This window comes from Saccopteryx bilineata, chromosome 2 (genome assembly GCF_036850765.1).
Source record: "Saccopteryx bilineata isolate mSacBil1 chromosome 2, mSacBil1_pri_phased_curated, whole genome shotgun sequence".
In the NCBI taxonomy this organism is placed as follows: domain Eukaryota; kingdom Metazoa; phylum Chordata; class Mammalia; order Chiroptera; family Emballonuridae; genus Saccopteryx; species Saccopteryx bilineata.
The window spans coordinates 352,780,531-352,803,513 of NC_089491.1; the positions used below are offsets into that span (position 1 = coordinate 352,780,531).

General features: G+C 36.5%; 1 protein-coding gene and 1 pseudogene across 4 annotated transcripts in view; both read left to right on the forward strand.

Annotated features, from left to right (window-relative positions):
• USP32 (ubiquitin specific peptidase 32) overlaps positions 1-22,983 on the forward strand; it is a 174,487-nt gene that overhangs the window by 82,639 nt on the left and 68,865 nt on the right. For all 4 annotated transcript variants that reach the window (XM_066262748.1, XM_066262749.1, XM_066262750.1 and 1 more), the window contains exons 8-12: positions 264-379; positions 1,825-1,887; positions 6,871-6,954; positions 15,083-15,144; positions 20,250-20,352. In XM_066262748.1, coding sequence (XP_066118845.1) covers positions 264-379; positions 1,825-1,887; positions 6,871-6,954; positions 15,083-15,144; positions 20,250-20,352 — 428 coding nt within the window. The remainder of the gene's footprint in view (positions 1-263; positions 380-1,824; positions 1,888-6,870; positions 6,955-15,082; positions 15,145-20,249; positions 20,353-22,983) is intronic.
• On the forward strand, positions 4,838-6,104 carry LOC136324756 (voltage-dependent anion-selective channel protein 3 pseudogene; annotated as a pseudogene).

The window sequence follows — 22,983 nt, forward strand, 5'->3', positions numbered from 1 at the left end:
TCTCCATCAATTGCGTCACCACAGGGCAGGTTGGATAATAATTTTGAGAGAGACAGAGATTTGTGAAGTGTGTGCAGTTAGTCCTATATGTTCAAAGGACTCTAATATATTTCTATGTCTGCTACAGATGAGAACTTAATTCAGAATGTACTTGCTTGAGAAACAGTAATTTTACTAGGGCAGCTTCTAGTAAAATGTATTATATTCAGAATATAAAAGTAATTTCCCTCTATAAGAGTTTCTATTTTTTTTTTTTTTTTTAGTTTGCTTCAAGGTATTTGATGTTGACCGTGATGGAGTTCTCTCTAGGGTTGAACTGAGAGACATGGTAGTTGCACTCTTAGAGGTCTGGAAGGACAATCGAACTGATGATATCCCAGTAAGTTCAGCTTTTAAACATCTTGTTGCATATAAACTTCCAATAGGAAAATGGAGTAAAGAATTTTTTAAAAATTGAGAGAGTGAAAAGGATTTGTTACCACTGCTAGTTGCTATATTATGCTACTCAAAATAGTTACAGCTGAAGATGCAAAATTGGGTAGAGAATTGGTTTAAGAGAATTTAATAAACTGAACTGAACTTATTGTATAAATTAAGAATAAAACTACAGGATGATTGCCTTAATTTTTTAATAAATAATAATCTATTTATGGTGCCCTGGCTGGACAGCTTGGTTGGTATAGAGCCCTGGTTGGCAAACTGCGGTTCACAAGCCACATGCGACTCTTTGGCCCCTTGAGTGTGGCTCTTCCACAAAATACCATACCATGTGTGGGTGCTACCTTGATAAAGAATGTACCTACCTATATAGTTTGAAGTTTAAAAAATTTGCCTGTCAAAAGAAATTTCAGTCGTTGTACTATTGATATTTGGCTCTGTTGATTAATGAGTTTGCTGACCACTGGTGTTAGAGCATCATACTGAAGTACAGAGGTTGCTGCTTTGATCCCTGGTCAGGGCACATACAAGAATAGGTTTATGTTCCTGTCTTTCTGTCCATCTCTCTCTCTCTCTCTCTCTCTCTTTTTCTCTCTCTCTTCCTTTCTCACTAAAATCAATAAAAAAATTTTAAGAGAATAAAAATTTTTAAAGAGAAAAATTTTAAAGAATGTTTTTACATTACCAAAAATTTTTAATAAGAAAAAATACTTGATCAAAATATAGTATACTTTGTTCCTGGCCGGGCAGCTCAGTTTTTTAGTGTTGTCCTGATACACAAAGGTTGTAGGTTCAGTGCCAAGTCAGGGAAGATATAGGAACACATCAATGTTTCTGTCTGTCTCTCTCTCTCCATTCCTCTCTCTCTAAAAATAATAAATTTTAAAAATATATAGTAGCCCTGGCTGGTAGGCTCAGCAGTAGAGCATCGGCCCGGCATGGGGAAGTCCTGGTTCGATTCCCGGCCAGGGCACACAGGAGAAGCGCCCATCTGCTTCTCCACCCTTCCCCCTCTCCTTCCTCTCTGTCTCTCTCTTTCCCACCCGCAGCCAAGGCTCCATTGGAGCATAGTTGACCTGGGCGCTGAGGATAGCTCCATGGCCTCTGCCTCAGGCGCTAGAATGGCTCTGGTTGCAATGGATCAATGGCCCAGATGAGCAGATCATCGCCCCCTAGTGGGCATGCCGGGTGGATCTCGGTCAGGTGCATGTGGGAGTCTGTCTTTCTGCCTCTCCGCTTCTCACTTCAAGGGGGGTAAATCTCTCTCTCTCTTTCTCTCTCTCTCTCTATATATATAGTAGTATATATATATAGTTTATTTTGGCCACTGAATAATAAAAATATCTACTCTTTTATAATTGCTCCTTTGAATTTCTGTTTTTAAAGGAATTACATATGGGCCTATCTGACATTGTAGAAGGAATATTGAATACACATGACACCACAAAGGTGAGTCTAGCTAGAACTAATTTATTCTTTTCTAAAAATACTGTTGACTTAGGGAGGAGGGAGGAAAGGGGGCGGTGGCAGCGGTGGCAGCTCTCACTGTATCCGGGCTTCACGCTGCATGCACTCGAAGTGGGGGTCGGGCAGGGAAGAAAAAATAATACTCTGTACTCTTAAATTGGGACTTATAGCATATATCCTAATAATTGAATCTGTTGTGCATCCCCACCAAGTGCTTCTCTGGATCTGTGGTTATAGTACCTCCAAGTTGTGTCTAAAGGTAGTCCATTCCAGATTTAAAACAACTCTGTTAAGTGTTTTATGTATAAAAAACATTTATTATAAGCTTAGGCATTTTATAAAAATTGAGTAGCGATAGCTCTTGTCATCTCTAGTTTATAATCATTATTTCTCCCATGTTAATAAGATATGGTAAAGCTAATCTTACATTGAACAAAAGTCACCCAAAAAAGAATATATGCTGTATGATTCCATTTATTTGAAATTCAGTAACAGAGGCAAAACTAATGAATGATAATAGGCATTAGAATAATGATTTTTGGCCTGACCAGGCGGTGGCGCAGTGGATAGAGCGTCGGACTGGGATGCGGAAGGACCGGGTTCGAGACTCCGAGGTTACCAGCTTGAGCGCAGGCTCATCTGGTTTGAGCAAAAGCCCACCAGCTTGGACCCAAGGTCGCTGGTTCGAGCAAGGGGTTACTGGTCTGCTGAAGGCCCGCGGTCAAGGCACATATGAGAAAGCAATCAATGAACAACTGAGGTGTCACCACGAAAAACTGATGATTGATGCTTCTCATCTCTCTCCGTTCCTGTCTGTCTGTCCCTGTCTATCCCTCTCTCTGACTCTCTCTCTCTGTCCCTGTTAAAAATATAAAAATAAAGGAGGAGAATAATGATTTTTGGGCATCGGTGGATTACCTGGGAAGGACATAAAGATATCTGGGATAAAGGAAATTAATTATTTTTTTTGTGTGTGTGTGTGTGTGTGACAGAGACAGAGTCAGAGAGAGGGACAGATAGGGACAGACAGACAGGAAGAGAGAGAGATGAGAAACATCAATTCTTTGTTGTGGCTCCTTAGTTGTTCATTGATTGATTTCTCATATGTGCCTTGCTTGACCTGGGGGCTACTGCAGACCGAGTGACTCCTTGCTCGAGCCAGCAACCCTGGACTCAAGCTGGTGAACCTTGCTCAATCCAGATGAGCCTGCGTTTATCTGGGTAATACATATAATCCTAAGAGTTTTTTGAAATTAGTAATGGTAAGTTCTTCTGAGTTCTTTAATATGGGCTAAAATAAGCATGTATTTTACAAAGAATAAGCCCTTGAATTTTTTTAATTTGACAACATTTATTAGTAAGTCTATTATAATAGGTTCACTCCTATGTCTTGCATTCCTGTGATTTCTGTGTGCCCCTATGAAATTAAAAATAATTTACATATTGTTAGGCATATTTGAGTTAATTTGAACCTTTCCTGTCAAACATTGACATGTACCAAGTAACAGATTGGTTACAAAGGTTTAGAAAAAATTAGCAAAATCCAGAAGGAATCATCATAACCTTATTAACTGATGCTAAATAGAAACAATATAAATGAATTTTAGCCTGACTTATAATGGTGCAGTGGATAAAGCATTGACCTGGAATGGTGAGGTCGCCAGTTCGAAGCCCTTGGCTTTTCGGGTCAAGGCACATATGGGAGTTGATGTTTCCTGCTCCTATCCCCTTCTCTCACTTTCTTTCTCTCTCTCTCCTTTCTAAAATGAATAAATATAATCTAAAAAAATAATGAATTTTACAGGGCTTGAGCTTTTGTATTTCAGGCATCCTTCTGCCTCATTTACCTCTCTTTGCCATAACTATGGTATCTACTTCTACTTGGAATGTAGGAGAAAAGAAATGTGGGAAAGTTTATTAGAAAATGCCTTATATAGACATAAAAGTTGGAATACCTTTTTTCTGAGTCTTTTAATAAATGTGTGGGGATTATTTCTATTTTTATGTAAAATGGCATGGCTATTTCTTGCTCTGCTGTGAACATTAAAAAGATAATTTAGTTCCTTCATTTACATATAACCATGATAAATAACCAGTTAACAGTTTAGAATAGAACTTGGACCTTTAACCAGGGCTATTTACCATATTCACTTGTGACTAGATTGTGCCAACATTACCCATTATTTTGTACCTTTAGATTAGTATTAGTATACTTAATAGAATTTGTATGCTGAAAGTCAACAATTATAATCATAGTGCTTTAAAATCTTTCCTTATTATATATGGTTACTATATAGTGAAAAGAAAATATGCCAATATCATTAATAAAAGCTAAAAACATTATCTAGTATTATTAGGTTATTGTTGAATATATGAAGTAAGAAATATTTGGTTATATTTTTTTCTGACAGGAAAAAGTATATATTGTCTTCTTGTATGTATATATAATTTTTGGTGCTCTTTGGCAACACAAAAATGTTAATGTATCCAGCTTATAAAAACATAATGTTAAACTGTATTTTGGAATAGATATTAAAACTCTAAGAAGTCTGATAATATTGCTAAATGTCTCTAAGAAGGGTTTAGACTATTTTTTAGGATGAAAGGGCATAATTTGGAGTCTGCTTTTTGTTTTCAAAATTAGTGGATAGGCCTCACATTAGTCAACCTCTGTTCTGGCTACCTTCGTGCTGGGCCCAACTGCTGACATGTGCACACAGAGCCAGACATTAGGTAGTGTTAGTTCACCCTAGCTGTTCCTCTCTATTTGCACGCAGCTCCATGGCATATATCCTAGGTATGACACCAAGGTGCCTACATGGTGTGGTAGGGGAGTCAGGCATACAAATGCTGCACAGGTAGTGAGGCTGAACAGGCATGGACAGCATTGGCTGAAGAAGATCTTAAGCATTTCCTTGTTGGAGTGGAGAACTGCTCTCTGGGTGGAGATATGTGTAACATACCAAATTACTGTTACCTAGGAAAGGCTGCCATGCATGTCTTCAACAAGTAAATGGGTTTAGCATAGTCAAGTAAATGGGTTTGGCATAGTTACAATAGATCTAAGAACCAAGTCATGTAGTAGAGTGGAATTTTCTACTTTTGGTCATGCTTATATTGATACAGGGGAAGTATCAAGCAACCTAGAGACCAAATACAGTGTTTTTAACTGTGGACTTAACGTTCACCCAAAAATGTAACACAGAAAATTCTTTTGGAACAGAAATCTCTTTGGAGAGTAAGTTGGATGTAGGGTTCAAACTGACTCCTGTACCATATTTATACTGAACACAGGAAAGAAGAGTAGGAATTGAAGGCCTCCTATAAATGGGATTGTTTCATTCTTGGCAGTAATGTTGATTTATATTATTCTGGCCAAACCCTCTATAGCTGGGCTATGTTAGCCTTTGAAGGTTGGCTTGCTGGCTATCAGTTGAGGTTTTTTTTTTGGGGGGGGGGTTGTTGTTGTTGTTTTTTTACAGAGACAGAGCATGAGTCAGAGAGAGGGATAGACAGGGACAGACAGACAGGAATGGAGAGAGATGAGAAGCATCAATCATTAGTTTTTCATTGCGTGTTGCAACACCTTAGTTGTTCATTGATTGCTTTCTCACATGTGCCTTGACCGCGGGCCTTCAGCAGACCGAGCAACCCCTTGCTGGAGCCAGCGACCTTGGGTCCAAGCTGGTGAGCCTTGCTTAAATCAGATGAGCCTGCGCTCAAGCTGGTGACCTTGGGGTCTCGAACCTGGGTCCTCTGCATCCCAGTCCGACGCTCTATGCACTGCGCCACCGCCTGGTCAGACTATCAGTTGAGTTTTTACATAGCCAAATCCAAACTATCACAGAATAATTTCACCCTGGGTTACAAAGCTGCAGTCTTTCAGCTACATACTCTTGTGAATGATGACACTGAATTTGGAGGGTCTATCTACCAGAAGGTTAATGAGAAGATTGAAATATCAATAAACCTTGCTTAGACAGTAGGCAGTAACAATACCATTTTGGCAGTGCTGCTAACTACAAGTTGCATTGTAGAATTTATCTGTTAAAGTAAATAATACCAGCCTGATAGGACTGTGTTATACTCAAGATCTTCTGCCAGGAGTCAAACTGACCCTCTCAGCTTTAATAATAGGAAGGACTTCAATGCAGGAGGTTATAGGAGGTCACAGGTTGGGATTTAAACTAGAAGTTTAATGAGGTTTTGAATAAGGCATCAGATTTCTCCCTGAAGGTGAAAAGAAATGAACCCACTATGTTTTGGCCTTAAAATCCTTCTCTGAAATTTCAAAAGTTTGAACTTTTTATTCTTCCAAAGAATTATCCTCTCCACACTAAAGTCTAGAGATTGCAAGTCTATCCTCAGGGAGGTGCATAAAGGCATGCCTGGAAGTTGTCATGTTTATGCCACATTTCAGTACAGTTCCACAGTATTGTTTTAAATGTGTTCCTCAGTGACAATGTAGTGTCATGCTATAAAGAAAGTAACCTGATCCTCCAATTTGTACACTATGTTCATGTCCTACACCACTTTATGACCTTTTATTAATATATTGGTCTCTGTGGTATAGTGAAATCTTGGGTTTTGCATTAGAGTAAAATAAACACATCACATTAAAGAAAGTATGAATATTCCATTTTCCCTACCCAGAGCCTTTTGCGGCTTTCCACAGGTAACCCTTAAAGTAGAAGGTATTGTAAGTTATTTTCCAGGTCTTGTTGAAGGAAGATATTGATGATAAATTGTCCTTATTACCATTGACTGCTTCAACAGAGTTTTGTTACTTTTGAACTTAATTCTAGTTGGCCTATGTGTCAGATGAACATATAAAATCTACTTTAAATTAGTGGTTTGTTTTCAGACAAGTGACATATAAGGTTAATAAACCAGATTTTATTCAAATGCTATAAAAATGAGGACATTCAAAGTATGGTATCTTTTTTAATATTGTTTTTCTTTCAGATGGGCCATCTTACTCTAGAAGACTATCAGATCTGGAGTGTGAAAAATGTTCTTGCCAATGAATTTTTGAATCTCCTTTTCCAGGTACGTTTAAGGTAAATGACTGGTACAAAGGGTAATAGTAGCAGTAATTCCGTGTCTTTTCCATTATTTAGTAGTTAGTATAACCGGGCTGCAAAACCAGATATGATAAATAGAAGAAGTACATTATCCTGTGCACTATTTGAAAGATGGTAAGAGAGCATGAGTGACTATTGAAGCCTCTCAAAATCATGATGTGAGAGATAGGAAAGCAGAATATAGATGACTGTTTATCTTACATAAGTCATAATTGAGAAGCTGGTAGACATAGAGAATAATTTAAATTGTAGAAGTCATCATAATTTGCTTTTTATTTACTTCTGTCATTTTTAAAGGCCCTTCCTAATGAGTAAGAGTGTAAACAGCGAGATGGATCATAAGTAGGCAGCTATAATTTTAAAAATATATACGGTCTCTTTAGTTAGGAGATTATCTTAGTTGCAAGGTTTTTTTTGTTTTTTTTTAATACTTTGGAAGGTTCAAGAAAGATTGAGGGAAAAGAAGGGAAGAAAATCTGCCAGGAGTGAACAATAAGTCATGGAGCTTGCTAGATTTTAACTATTTATTTATTAAGGTAGTTTTCTTGCTCTAATATTTGAAAATTATGATTTCCCATTTTTCATAGTTCATAATACAGTTAAGTTCATGTAATAGTGATTTTTAGATTCTAATTGATTTTTCTTTCCATGTGAAGGTCAGAAAGGTTTCTTATCTTTATATCTATCATGATCTTCCACTGTAAATAAAGAAAAGCTTATCTGTGTGAAATGGCTGTGTTGGACTAAATGGAATAGGACTTTTCCTGACAGTTAATGACTAAATATTATATATCTAAAACACACAGAATCTGAGAAGCCTATGGTATCCAATTAAACCAATTAGTTGTTCCACTGTTCTTTTTAATTTTTAGCAAGAATATAGGTTGTTGGCTTTATAAAATATAAATATGGACAAAATAATTTGACTACTAGAAACATGAAAATTGATCAGCTGTTTTTATCTCATTTAAAGTAATATATTCAACTACTTTATCTCATAATTACAGTTGCTCCTTGACTTACAGTGAGATTCGTCCCAGTATACACATCATAAGTTGAAAGTATAAGTCAAAATCAGCTGTTTTTAAAATTCTATGTTCACTTAATATATGAGTCAACAGGCTGTTATGCTAACTTTTATTTTCTTTGTCTTAAAATTAGTAGGATTAGATGGTAAATTTAGTGATAAAAGCTTGAATTGTGATCTTATTTTATTTGCCAAAATCCTACTCTTGGCTGAGTATAGGATTATCAATAGAACTAGAAAATCATTCCTGTGATAATATCTCTTTCAATCTATTTTATAAACTCAGTGCTCTGTTAAAATATTAGCAGAGGAAGCATGATCAACACTATCAAGCTTTTATCTCAAACATTTATCAAAAAGTATCATTTTAAAGAGTGCGGTAGGGAAAATAGTGCCCCCCCCCACTCCCTAACAGCCATGCCCTAATCCTTGGCACCTGTGAATATGTTATGTTTTATGGCAAAAGGGACGTTGCAGATGTATCAGATTAGAAGGGTTAGCAAAATGCTAAATTGCTGGATTTAAAGATAGAGGAAGGGGCCAAAAGTAAAGGAATATGGTGAATTCTTGAAGCTGGAAAAGACAAGGAAATAAATGTATTATTCCTTTGACCTCTAAAAAGGAATACAGCCCTGCTGACATCTTGGTTTTTAGTCTAGTGAGACCTGTGTCTGATTTTTGACCTACAGAACTATAAGATAATAAATTTGTTTTAAGCTGCTTAGTTTGTGGTAATTAATTATAGCAGCAATAAAAACCAATACAGAGGAAGATTATCCATATTTAGGAATTGGACAGCTCAATATTTTAAAGATGTCAATTTCCCTTATATAGCTTTATAAATTTGGTACACTCATAATTGCAATTCCCCAAAAATTTATTGTTGTTCTTGTGGAACTTGACAAGCTGATTTCAAATACATGTAGAAGTGGAAACAGCCAAAAATAGCCAAGATACTTTAAAGAATACTTAGAGGACTTTGATTATCTAGGATTTACTATGAAACGATAGTACTGAGACAGTGTGATATCTGCATAAAGTTAGACAAATAGACCAATGGAACAATATTGAGAGTTCTTAAACAGACCTCCATATATGTGATCACTTATTTTTATAACAAAGAAGACATTGCATTGCTGATGGGGAGGAGTAGTCTTTTGAATAAGTGGTATTAGAAAAAAGTAGAACCTCAATATAAAAATTGGCAAAAAATTTGAATAGGTGCTTCACAAAAAAATATATACAAATAGCTAATAAGTATTATCAAAAGGGGCTAACCTCTTTAGTTTTTGTGGAAATACGTATTAAACCCCCATTTGTGGCCCTGGCCGGTTGGCTCAGCGGTAGAGCGTCGGACTGGCGTGCAGAAGTCCCGGGTTCGATTCCCGGCCAGGGCACACAGGAGAAGCGCCCATCTGTTTCTCCACCCCTCCCCCTCTCCTTCCTCTCTGTCTCTCTCTTCCCCTCCCGCAGCCGAGGCTCCATTGGAGCAAAGATGGCCCGGGTGCTGGGGATGGCTCTATGGCCTCTGCCTCAGGTGCTAGAGTGGCTCTGGTTGCAACAGAGTGACGCCCCGGATGGGCAGAGCATTGCCCCCTGGTGGGCATGCCGGGTGGATCCCGGTCGGGTACATGCGGGAGTCTGTCTGACTGCCTCTCCCCGTTTCCAGCTTCAGAAAAAAAACAACAACAACAACAAAAAACCCCATTTGTAATACCTACCGACATCCTACAGAATCATTAGTTTTTTAAGTGGTAAGAAGTATTGGTGAGGATAGCAAGTAACTATAACTCTCACACATTGCCAATGGGAATATAAATTGTTAAAAATACTTTGGAGATTGTTTGGCAGAGTTTATAAAAGTTGAACATATGCATACCATATGACCAAAACAAGTCTATCCCCTGTGTACCCTACAGAAACTTAAATATCTGAGCACCAAAAGAGATAAAAGTAAGTTCTTATAATCACTATTTGTTATAATCAAAAACAAGGAAACTACTAAATTATCTATCAATAATAATAAATACAAGCCCTGGCCGGTTGGTTCAGCAGAAGAGCATCAGCCTGGCATGTGGAAATCCCAGGTTTGATTCCCAGTCAAGGCACATAGGATAAGCAGCCATCTACTTCTCCACCCTGCCCCCTCCTCTCTCTTCCTCTCCTGCAGCCATGGCTTGAATGAGCACATTGAACTCAAGCGCTGAGGATGGCTCCATAGAGGGGTCAGGAATTTTTTTGGCTGAGAGAGCCACGAACGCCCCATATTTTAAAATGTAATTCCATGAGAGCCATACAACAACCTGTGTATGTTATGCATTATCCAATAAAAATTTGGTAATGTCCCGGAGGACAGCTGTGATTGGCTCCAGCCACCCGCAACCATGAACATGAGTGGTAGGAAATGAATGGATTGTAATACATGAGAATGTTTTATATTTTTAACATTATTTTTTTTTTATTAAAGATTTGTCTGTGAGCCAGATGCAACCATCAAAAGAGCCACATCTGGCTCACGAGTCATAGGTTCCCAACCCCTGCTCCATAGCCTTGTATCAGGTGCTAAAATAACTCAGTTGCCAAGCAGCAGAGCTGTGGCCCCAGATGGGCAGAACATCATCCCCAAACGTGGTTCCTGGGTAGATTCTGGTCAGGCTCATGCAGGAGTCTATGTCTCCACCTCCCTGCCTCTCACTTGATAAAATTAATAATAATAATAAATACATAAATAAGTTGTGGCACATACATGCAACGGTCTACTTTACAACAATGAAAATAAATACACTAATGCTATATTCAGTAACATGCATGAATCTTACATAATGTTGAGTTGCAAACACTGGAGCAAAAAATTGAAAAGCAGACAAACCAGTTCATGGTTATAGAATTCAGGATAGCTCATTTGTATCAAAGAGGTGCAGTAGTGTCTGGGGAGGAACCCAAAGTGGAGCTTTGGCAGATGTAGCAATGTATTTCTAGACTAGGTAAAGCTTACATATGTGTGTTTACTTGGTGAAAAGACATTCAACTGTAAAAAACAAAAGTCTTACCCTGGCCGGTTGGCTTAGCAGTAGAGCATCGGCCCAGCTTGTGAAAGTCCCAGGTTTGATTCCTGGCTAGGGCACACAGGAGAAGCGCCCATCTGCTTCTCCACCCTTCCCCCTCTCCTTCCTCTCTGTCTCTCTCTTCCCCTCTGGCAGCCAAGGCTCCAATGGAGCAAAGTTGGCCCGGGGGCTGAAGATGGTTCCATGGCCTCCGCCTCAGGCGCTAGACTGGCTCTGGTCTTAGGTGCTAGAATGGCTCTGGCCACAACTGAGCAATGCCCCAGATGGGCAGAGCATTGCCCCTAGTGGGCGTGCTGTGTGGATCCCGGTCGGACACATGTGGGAGTCTGTCTCTCTGCCTCCCTTACTTCAGAAAAATTAAAAAAAAAAAAAAAAGTCCTGGACCAGATGGCCTCAAAGGAGAATTTTGTGAAACATTCAAAGAAGATTTAACACCTGTCCTTAACTATTCCAAAAAACTCAAGAGGAAAGAAGACCCTCGCTCCTTTTACAAGGCCCATGTTATCCTAATTTTAAAATCAGATAAATTACAAAGACAGAAAATTATAACTTAATATCCTTAATCAATGTAGGTGCCAAAATCCTCAACAAAATATTAGAAAACTGAATTCAGCAATACATTAAAAAGATCATAGCCTGACCAGACAGTGGCGCAGTGGATAGAGTGTCAGACTGGGATGCGGAAGACCCAGATTCAAGACCCCGAGGTCGCCAGCTTGAGCGTGGGCTCATCTGGTTTGAGCAAAAGCTCACCAGCTTGAGCGCAAGGTCACTGGTTCGAGCAAGGAGTTACTCGGTCTGCTGAAGGCCCGCGGTCAAGGCATGTATGAGAAGGCAATCAATGAACAATTAAGGTGTTGCAATGCCCAATGAAAAACTAATGATTGATGCTTCTCATCTCTTCGTTCCTGTTTGTCTGTCCCTGTCTATCCGTCTCTCTGACTCTCTCTCTCTCTCTGTTAAAAAAAAAAAAAAAAGATATACCATGCTCATGTGGGATGCCAGGCTGGTTCAATACCCACAAATCAATTGTGATACTCCACATAAACAAAATGAAGAATAAAACTATATGACATATCTAGATGATTTTACTAAAGCCAGCACCCATTTATGATAAAAAAAAAACCCACTCTAATATGGGAATATAGGGAACATACCTTCACATAATAAAGGCCATATATGACAAACCCATAGCTAACATCATACTCAATGGGGAAAAACTAAAAACATTTCCCTTAATATCAGGAACAAGACAGGATGTCCACTTTCACCACTCTTATTCCCCATAATATGGGAAGACATAGCCACAGCAATAGGACAGGAAGAAATTAAAGTCATCCAAATTGGAAAGGTAGAAGTAAAACTCATTATATGCAGATGGCATGATATTACAATATATAGAGAGAATGCAAAAGATTCCACCAAAAAACAATTAGAACTGATAAATGAATTCAGCAGAGTAGCAGGATACAAAATATTTAAAAATTGACTGCATTTTAATACACCAATAATGAACTACCAGAAAGAAATTATGAAAACAATTCCTGTTTACAGTTGCACCAACAAAATAAAATACATTTGAATAAATTTAACCAAGAAGTTAAAAGACCTGTACTGGGAAAATTATAAGACATTGAAGAAATTAAAAAATATATAAGTAAGCAGAAGCATATACTTTGCTCATGGATAGGAAAAAATAACATTAAAATGTTCATAACTACCCAAAGCAATCTATCGCTTCAGTGCAATCCCTATCAAAATACTATTGGTGTTTTTCAGAGAACTGGAACAAATAATTCAAAAATATATATGGAACCACAAAAGACCTCAAATAGTTACAGAAGTCTTACAAAAGTACAAAGTTGGAGGTAACACACTACCTGCTAACAAACTATACGATAAGACCATAGTAACCTAAATAATGATACTGTTATAAAAACAGACACATAGATTAATGGAACAGAATACAGGCCCCAGAAATAAACCCACATCTATAAGGTCAGTATATGGCAAAAGAAGCAAGAACATACAATGAAGTAAAGACAGTCAATTCAGTAAACAATGTTGAAATTGGACAGATGCAAAAAAATGAAATTAGATCACTTTCTTACACCACTTGCAAGAATAAACTCAAAATGGATTAAATACTTAAATATTAGACGCAAACCAAAAAAGTGCTAAAAGGAAACAGGTAGTAAACTCTGACATTTCTCTTAGCACTATCTTTTTCTGAGATCTCCTTGGGCAAAGGATATAAAAGAAAATATAAGCAAATGGGACTACATCAAACTAAGAAGTTTTTGCACAGCAAAGGAAACCAACAAAATGAAAAGATAACCTACTGAATGGCAGGAAATTTGCCATTGATATATCAATCAACAGGTAATATCCAAAATTTATACAGAACTCATACAACACCAAGAAACAGAGGCAGATTAAGGTCAGTTGAGGCCCCAGGCGCAGAAGAAAATATTGGGCCCCTTAAAAAAAAAGAGGGAAAATAAAAATACATTTTAACCATATTTTAAAATAAAAAATATTGTGTACTATTAATGTTAAAATAAAAACAAACTTGGTGTCATCAGAAATATGTGTAAAGTTGGGAATTTTGGGAGCCCTTGGGAAGTTGAGGCCCAATGTGCGCGCCTGGTGTGCCTGCTGTTAAATCCGCCTCTGCCAAGAAAAAAATCTATTAAAAATGGGCAAAGGACCTGTATAGACACTTCTCAAAGGAGGACATTCAAACTGCCAGTAGACATATGAAAAGATGCTAATGTCATTAAATATCAGAGAAATTTAAATAAAACCACAATGAATTATCACCTTAATACTTTCAATACTGTGTTTTGAAAGTAAACTTTTAAAAAATGGAAAATACACACTGAAAAGTGAACAAATCCTAAGTGTACGGTTCAATGACTTCTTTAGTCGTTTAATTTTATTTTCCAATATGAGAATGGGTAAAACAAATGGTGGTATATTTAAACAATGGGATACTCAGCAATAAAAAAGAGCATGGATGAATCCCAAAAACCTAATTTTTATATTTTATTATAATATAAATGTTACCTAAAAGTAAACAAAATTGTAAAACAATATTTAACTTGCCTGACCAGGCAGTGGTACAGTGGATAGAGCACTGGACTGGGAAGTGGAAGACCCAGGTTCGAAACCCCAAGATTGCCGTCTTGAGCACGGGCTCATCTGGTTTGCACAAGGCTCACCAGCTGGAGCCCAAGGTCGCTGGCTTGAGCAAGGGGTCACTCACTCTGCTGGAGCCCCCTACTCAAGGCACATATGAGAAAGCAATCAATGAACAACTAAGGTGCAGCAACAAAGAATTGATGCTTATTATCTCTCTCCCTTTCTGCTTGTCTGTCCCTATCTGTCCCTCTCTCTGTCCCTGTCACACAAAAAAATTTTTTTCAATGATAAATTGTTGAAAAAAATCACATCTTTTGTGATGATATGTGGAGAAGGCAAATAAAACAGATGAGGAAATGAACCTTTAAGAAGCATTCGGGACAATAATTTTTCTCTTAGAGCTGTTCAAATTAACCCCTCCCTCCTTATGTTTCATCTCTTATATACTTTTCATCTCCCCTTGACCACCTTCTCCAAGTGCCATGATATAGTCTTGAGATTTTAGGAAACAAAATATTCTCTGTGTGAGATATATTAAAATACATAGTATTAATGAAATATTCTGAAAAATTATTTCTTCTTTTTCTTTCATCCATCGTCTTCTGCCCCTCTGCCCTCCCTCTTTTCCTCCATTTCCCTTCCTCCCCCCCCCCTCTACCCCCATCTCACATACAGACTTGGGAGTTGGCCTTCACTGAAATGGTTTGCTCAAAAGAAAAAAAAAAGCTGATATTTAAAGTTCAAATTTACTCAGGTGACTCACTGATAATTCATCAATTGAAAGCTCTGCAAATAATGCGAAAAATACTATCGGTCATTGGCACCAATGAAGTTTAATTTACCACTTTTTTCTTTAGGTATGTCATATAGTTCTGGGGTTAAGACCAGCTACTCCAGAAGAGGAAGGACAGATTATTAGGTAAGTTTGTAGTTTCAGTCTGTGTATTTTTCATTGTATAGTTGAATTTGCTAACAAGTGAGATATATCGTTACTAAGGAACAGCGTGTTCCATTTAATGTAATTATTACAGTAACACCATGTTTCTCCAAAACAGTTACATATTGAAATATTTTTAAGTAATTTTCTAATTGAGGGATTGGATTTATTTAGAAATCAAATTCCATTTCACATTAAAATGGCACTGAATACTAAATTTTTTGAAATAAAAAAGATACTTCATAAAATAAAAAGGTAGTAATTTTTCCTTACTACAAAATAGTTCACATTTGTTGCAGAGATTAGAAAATAGACCTAAGCAAAAATGCCCATTTTCTCTCTATTTAGATAATTGCTGCTGACATTTTTTATTAATTGTGATATTATTGACAACTAAATTATAAGATATTGGAAGTGTACAATATAGTCCTGGTGGGACAGCTCTGTTGGGTACAGCATCATACCAATGTGCCAAGGTTGCAGGTTCAATCCCCAGTCAGGACACTTACAGGAATAGATCGGTGTTTCCATCTGTCTCTTTCTCTCTGTCTCTAAAATAAGTCAATCAAGAAATCACTAATAATAAAGAGAAATAAAGTGTACAATATGATGATTTTATAAATGTTTACTATTATGAAGGGATTTCCTCCCCTCCCATTGAGTTAATTAACACTTCCATTACTATCTTTACCTTTTCTTTTTCTGGATGAGAATAGTTAAGTTCTCTCTTAGCAACTTTGAGTTGCATAAGTGTTATCTATTATAGTCACCATATTACACATTAGATCCACAGACTTTATCCATCTTATAATGTAAGTTTGTACCCTTTACCAACCTCTTTTTATTCCTTCCAGCCCCAGCAACCACTTTTTCACTGTTTCTGAGTTTGCCCCCGTTCCCCTCAGCTTTTTTAAGATTTTACACATAAAATGGTACTGGGTCCTATTTAGTCTTATGTATCTGGCTTATTTCACTTAGCATAATACCCTCCAGCTTCATCTATTTTATAGATGACAGAATTTACTTTTTTTTAAAAGAATGAATAACATTCCTGTGTTTGTGTGTGTATGTGTGTGACATTTTCTTTATCTGTTAATTTGTTGTTGAACACTTAGGTGGTTTCCATACCTTTGGTATTATAAATAATGCTGCAGTAAACATGGGAGTATAGCTATCTTTTCAAGATAATGTTTTGTTTTATTTGAATATATACCTAGAAGTAGGATTGCTGGATCATATTGTAGTTCTATTTTTAATTTTCTTGAGAACCTTAATATTATTTTCTATAGTGGCTAGATCAGTTTACATTCCAATTGACAGTGTACAATGTTCCCTTTTGTCACATCCCTACCAGAATGTTATCTTTTGTCTTTTTGGTAATAGCCATCCTAACAGGTATGAGGTGCTAGTCTTTGTGGTTTTGATTTGTATTTCCCTGCTGATGAGTGATGTTGTACACCTTTTCATGTTCCTGTTTGCTATTTGTATGTCTGTGAAAATGTCCTTTGCCCAATTTTTAATTGGATTTTTTTGTTTATTTGGTCTTGATTTATCTGAGTTCCTTGTACATTTTGGATATTAACCCCTTGTCAGATACATGGTTTGCAATATTTCTCCCATTTAATAGGTTGCCTTTTCATTTTATTGATAATGTAGTATCAATACTTTTTATATTCACATACCCACATATGTGTATGCCTCTGATGGAATTAAAAAAATTTTTTAAATGAGAATAGTCTGAATTATTCTTTTATTTTCTGCTTCCATTTTCACTGCAGATCATAGAAATGATACTTTTATATATTAATTAAAGCTTCTTATAATTTAAATAATTAACTAATAGGACCTATTCCTCCCCTATTTATATCTCTATTTTTCTTTAATACAAGCATTGGGACAATTTAGTAATAAAGTCTGTACGCCTTTGGTTAGGGATCTACATAGGCAGAATAATTTGAGGTAAAATATCTAAGTTGATAGACTTGCACATTTTTATATTTATACCTTAAAGTTTTAATACCTTGAGTATCTTTCACTGTGTTAGTATTACCATTATATAATGTTAATATATAAGAAAGTTTCAGAAACAGAACTGAATCTCCACTAAACTTGTTTTAGAATAATCTCTCAATATATAACTTGTCACTCACTTTTTCTTAAAGTTGTAGTGAAATTTTTCAGTAGTTTCTCCTGGCTTTGGACTACTTGATAAAAAGAGTTTACTGAAACAGAGTTGTTTGGAATACCTGAGAACAGGATTACATAGGCAGTACCAATTGAGATTCAGATTATTTGACGTGGCACGTGTATTTCCAACTCTTTAAAAAAATAGATTTTCTAAGTGGTTATTTTTTTTTTTTATTTTAGTTTTTGTATTTTTTTGAAGTGAGAAGAGGGGAGGCAGAGAAACAGACTCCTTCCCATCTGGGGAATTGCTCCGTTGCAACTGGAGCCATTCTAGCACCTGAGGCAGAGGCCATGGAGCCATCCTCAGCACCCTGGACAACTTTGCTTCAATGGAGACTTGGCTGCAGGAAGGGAAGAAAGAGATAGAGAGAAAGGAGAGGGGGAGGGATGGAGAAGCAGATGGGCTCTTCTTTCGCAGCTCGTATCTTAAAAAATTCGTATGTTAGTCTATTCGTATCTCAAGGTCCCACTGTATATAGGTATTTTTATATATAAGGTCTACCGGAAAGTTCTGTCCTTTTCTGGAATAAAACAAAATACAATTTTTTCTTACCGTCAATAAACTTTATTAAGTAATATAATTGCCATTATTATTAATGATTTCTTGCCAGTGTGAGGGCAATTTGTATATCCCATTTTTGAAAAATATTTTATCTTTTGATGCAAAAAATTGAACCAGTGCTTCTTTGATATCTTCTTCATTTTTGAATTTTTTGCCCTTCAAAAAATTTTGTAAGGACAAAAACAAGTGATAGTCGGAGGGTGCTAAGTCCGGGAAATATGGTGGATGCGACAGACATGCTTCTGTAGCATTTCTTCCTTGTTGAAATTCGTAAAAATTACAGTGACATAAGTGAACTTTATCAGTAGCCATGGGTGCACTATCGCTTCACACATAAGACTAACGTGAATCAACTTTGTTTTAGTTAATTTGCTATGTCAGTATGTATACATTAAGTGATAAAAATAGAGAGGCACACATGCACCAAATAAACATGTGCTTACGTGTCAAAACTTGTTGTGATAGAAATGGACAGAACTTTCCAGTAGACCTTATATTATTTATTTTTGCAGTAAAATAAGCATTTTCTAGTCTAAAAAGTTGAAAGCAATATAAAAAATATTTAAGTTGTAGTATATTCACTGGTGAGTACCCATATAGAATATTATATGGTTTTTTTGCCTGACCTGTGGTGGCGCAGTGGATAAAATGTTGACCTGGAAATGCTGAGGTCGCCGGTTCGAAACCCTGGGCTTGCCTGGTCAAGGCACATTTGGGAGTTGATGCTTCCTGCTCCCCCTTCTCTCTCTGTGTTTCTCTCTCTCTCTCCCTCTCTCTCCTTTCTAAAATGAATAAATAAAATAAAATAAAAGAATATTATGTTTTTAAAATTACATATATTTAAGAGTGTAGAAAGTGGCCTGACTAGGTGGTGGCGCAGTGGATAGAACATCGGAATAGGATGCGGAGGACCCAGGTTCAAGACCCCAAGGTCACCAGCTGGAGCACAGCTCATCTGGTTTGAGCAAGGCTCACCAGCTTGAGCCCAAGGTCACTGGCTCGACCAAGGGGTCACTCAGTCTGCTGTAGCCCACAGGTCAAGGCACATATGAGAAAGCAATCAATGAACAACTAAGGTGCCACAACAAAGAACTGATGCTTCTCATCTCCCTTCCTCTCTGTCTGTCCCTCTCTCTGACTCTCTCTCTGTCTCTGTCAACAAAAAAGAAAAAAAAGTGTGGAAAGTGTTTAACAGCATAAGAAGTGTTTATAAAGAGTTTGGCAAAAGTTTATGAATGTAGGGAGGGTTTATAAAGCCTTAAAATATATATAAATAATCAAATAAATATAAGGTCGCTACTTCTCAGGTTTTCACCTATCGCTGGGGGTTCTGGAACCTAACTCCCGTGATAGATGAGGGACCACTGTATCCAGAATAGGTAAATCCACAGGGATAGAAAACAGCTTGATGATTGTCATGGGAAAGGAGAAGGGAATAATAGGAAAAACTGCTCTATGTATAACTGCTTCTTTGGGATGTATGAAAATGTTTTGGAGAAATTTACATAACAAAATTATTTTAAAGTGTACAATTCAGTAACATTTAGTAGATTCAAAATATGCAACCACTTATGTAAAAATCATGTTTTAAAAATCACAATGTGATACCACTAGAACATTTATGATAGAAAACACAGACATATTGGCAAGAATATGTTGGAATTAGAACCCTCAGACATTACTAATGGGAATGGTAAATGGTATACCCATTTTGCAAAAACATTTGGCCAGTTTCAAATTATCAGGTGTTATGTGGCTAAATAAAATGTGGTATATATGTGTCTTTGGAGTACAATTCAGTAATAAAAAAATACAAACTTATGATTACTGCTATAACTTAGATGAACCTTAAAAAATTATGCTAAATAAAAGAGGCCAGATGTAAAAGACCTTGTGTTAATAATTACACTTATATGAAATGTTCACAAAAGGGAAACTTGTAAGAGATAGAAAATAGGCCAGGTGTTTTTGGGTCTAAGGGTGGTAGCACAGACTGACTAAAAATAAGCACAGAGTATCTTTTTGGGGTAATTGAAATACTCTAAAATTGGATTATGGTGACGGTTTACATGTCTGTAAATTTATCAAAATCATTGAGTTGTACACTTAATTCGGTAAATTGTATGTTATGTAAAATATTCCTCAATAAAGCTGTTTTAAAAACATTAGTATAAGGCTTGATAGTGGTGTTATGATTCCCTGAAATTGGCTTATCAGTGTTTCACGAATTGAAATTATAGCATGTTTTTCCTTATAAAAATTTCTAATGATAATTTGTGTTGTGCAGTCATTTGTTTCATGCACCGTTTGATGTACTGAATTTCTTTTGTGTGTACAGAGGATGGTTAGAACGGGAAAGCAGGTATGGTCTGCAACCTGGACACAATTGGTTTATCATCTCCATGCAGTGGTGGCAGCAGTGGAAAGACTACGTCAAATATGTGAGTAAGATTTCTATTTATCTACATTTTTCATAGAGTTTTCAGCTCTCCAGAATTTGAGTAACTACTGTCTAGTAATTAAATGCTCTAACTTAGATAAAGATTTGAAAGGGAAAGAAATGATTACCCATATGATACATGCTATGTACCAGACTCTGCTTATGCTTCCACGTTAGTTTTCTCCCTACAACAACTTGGTGAGGAGGGTAATATTGGGTATGCGGTGAATGTATATCCATCTTACATATCTTATATAATCCTCACAATCCATGTGAAGAAGGGGGTATTATATCCATGTTATTGTGAGGAACCTAAGTATGAGATTAAAGGTTACCTGAATTTTTTGCTCAGAGTGGAAGTCTTGGGACCAAATCTAAGGATAGAATTTAAATCCAGTGGCATCTTAACCACATTGTTTAAATTATCCTTCATTATTTCACTGAAAAGTTGAAAACCCTTTGGTAAGAAAGGGTTTTCAAGAAACTTAATTTTGGCCCTGGCTGGATAGCTCTGTTAGTTAGAATATTGTCCTGAAATGCAGAGGTAGTGGATTCTTTCCCTGGTCAGGGCACATACAGGAACAAATCAGTATTTCTGTCTCTCTTTTAAATCAGTAAATAATTTTTTAAGTTAATTTTGGAATTAATATTAAAATCCAATTTCTAAATGGTAACCTGCCATTGTTCCAAATAAAGAGTTAAAGAAGAAATTCTCATTAGCGAGTATTCTAGTCTTATTGAAAACATAGAAGGGATTATTTTTAGAATTAGAAAACTGATAAAGTAATTCCAGAAATTAATCCTCCACTTTTGGAGAGCTAATTGATATATCAACTCATCATCTGTTGCCAAATGATTATTAACCAGAAGTCTTATAATTTTGTTCATATTTTTCCTATATGTTTTTTTCTGTCATTGTTTATCAGAATATTTGTAGATTATTCACATTACTTACCTCAGTATCTTTCCTGGTTCTTTATTCCCTTTTGCAGAATTTAGTATTTCTTTTCATAAATAAAATACGTTAACTGGAAAGGGTAGACCTTAAGTGTTACTGAAGGAGTGAAATTAGGGAAACGGCTTCAAAGACCTGTAGATAGAGAATGATGGTAATTGTAGATAGAAAAAAACATTGCATTAGGTAATGTGTCAAGCTCTATTTTGAAGTGCTCTTAGTCTTTATATTCTTAATTTGGCCTTAGAATGAATGTAATTAATGTCTTACTGGTTACACACTCAAAGAATAAACTAGCTTTGTGTTTGAAGTATTATTTTTTGCTTCCTGTAGGAACATGACAGAGGTCTTTCTCTAAACAGCATATTTCTTATAAAACAGAAGTGCACTGCTGAGAACATGAGCTCAGTTTGTTCTTCCCTGCCATAACCTTTCTGTGCATTAAAAGAATTAGTGGAGGGTGGTAAGGGAGAGATGTAGAAGGGGATATCTGCACTTAAGTGTCCTATTCCTTTCCTCACTCTGGCATTCTGTATTGTCTAGTATCAGTTTATATGGAGGGAAAGATAGCAGAAACTTATGCAAGTTATTTAATAAGAAGGAGAAAGTGTGAGAGATGTCAAACAGGCTCTACTAGTAAAGCCAAATCTGACAGCAGATTACAAACAACAGCTGATTCCAACCCAAGAAGACCTAGAAATAACACAACTGGAAATTGGAGGCAGACAACACCAACCCTCAACTTAGCCAGCTCTACAAACAACACACCCAAATGAGGAGGGTATACACAAAATGGGAAGACAGAGAAGTGTAATCCAAATGAACCAACAAGAGAAACCTCCATAAAATGAACTGAGTGAGCTAGAAATAAGCAAACTACCAGATGCAGAGTTTAAAATAATGATTATTAGAATGCTGAAAGATCTTAGAACAGCAATGGATGGACACAATATACACATAAATAAAGAGATAATAAGCATCAAAAAAGACATTGAAATAATAAGAACCAGTCATAAATGACAAATACAATATCAGAAATGAAAACTACACTAGAAGCAATTAAAAGCAGGCTGGATGAAGCAGAGGATTGAATCAGCGATTTAGTAGACAAGATAAACGAAAACATGGAAGCAGAGCAGCAAAAAGAAAAGAGGCTGGAAAAATCTGAGGAAACTCTTAAGAGAGCTCTGTGACAACCTAAAGAGAAACAACATCCCCATGATAGGGGTTCCTGAAGAAGAAGAGAACGAACAAGAGATAGAGACCTTGTTCAATGAAATCATAGCTGGAAACTTCCCTAACTGCTAGAGAAAAAAAGGCTATCACCTACAAAGGACCCTCCATAAGGATGAAATCGACTTCTCAACAGAAACACTTGAGGCCAGAAGGGGATGGCAAGACATATTCAAAGTAATGCAGAAAAGAGCCTACAACCAAGACTTCTTTATCCAGCAAGGATATTGTTTAAAATTGAAGAAGAAATAAAAAATTTCCCAGACAAAAATAAAAAACTCAAGGAATTTATTACAACCAAACCAATGCTGCAAGAAATGTTAAGGGGCCTTTTGTAAACATATCAAAGGGAGAAAAGAATACAGCAAAAGAGGAATACAGCTTTAAAGAATAAATTGGCAATAAACAACTATATATCAATAATAACCTTAAATGTAAATGGAT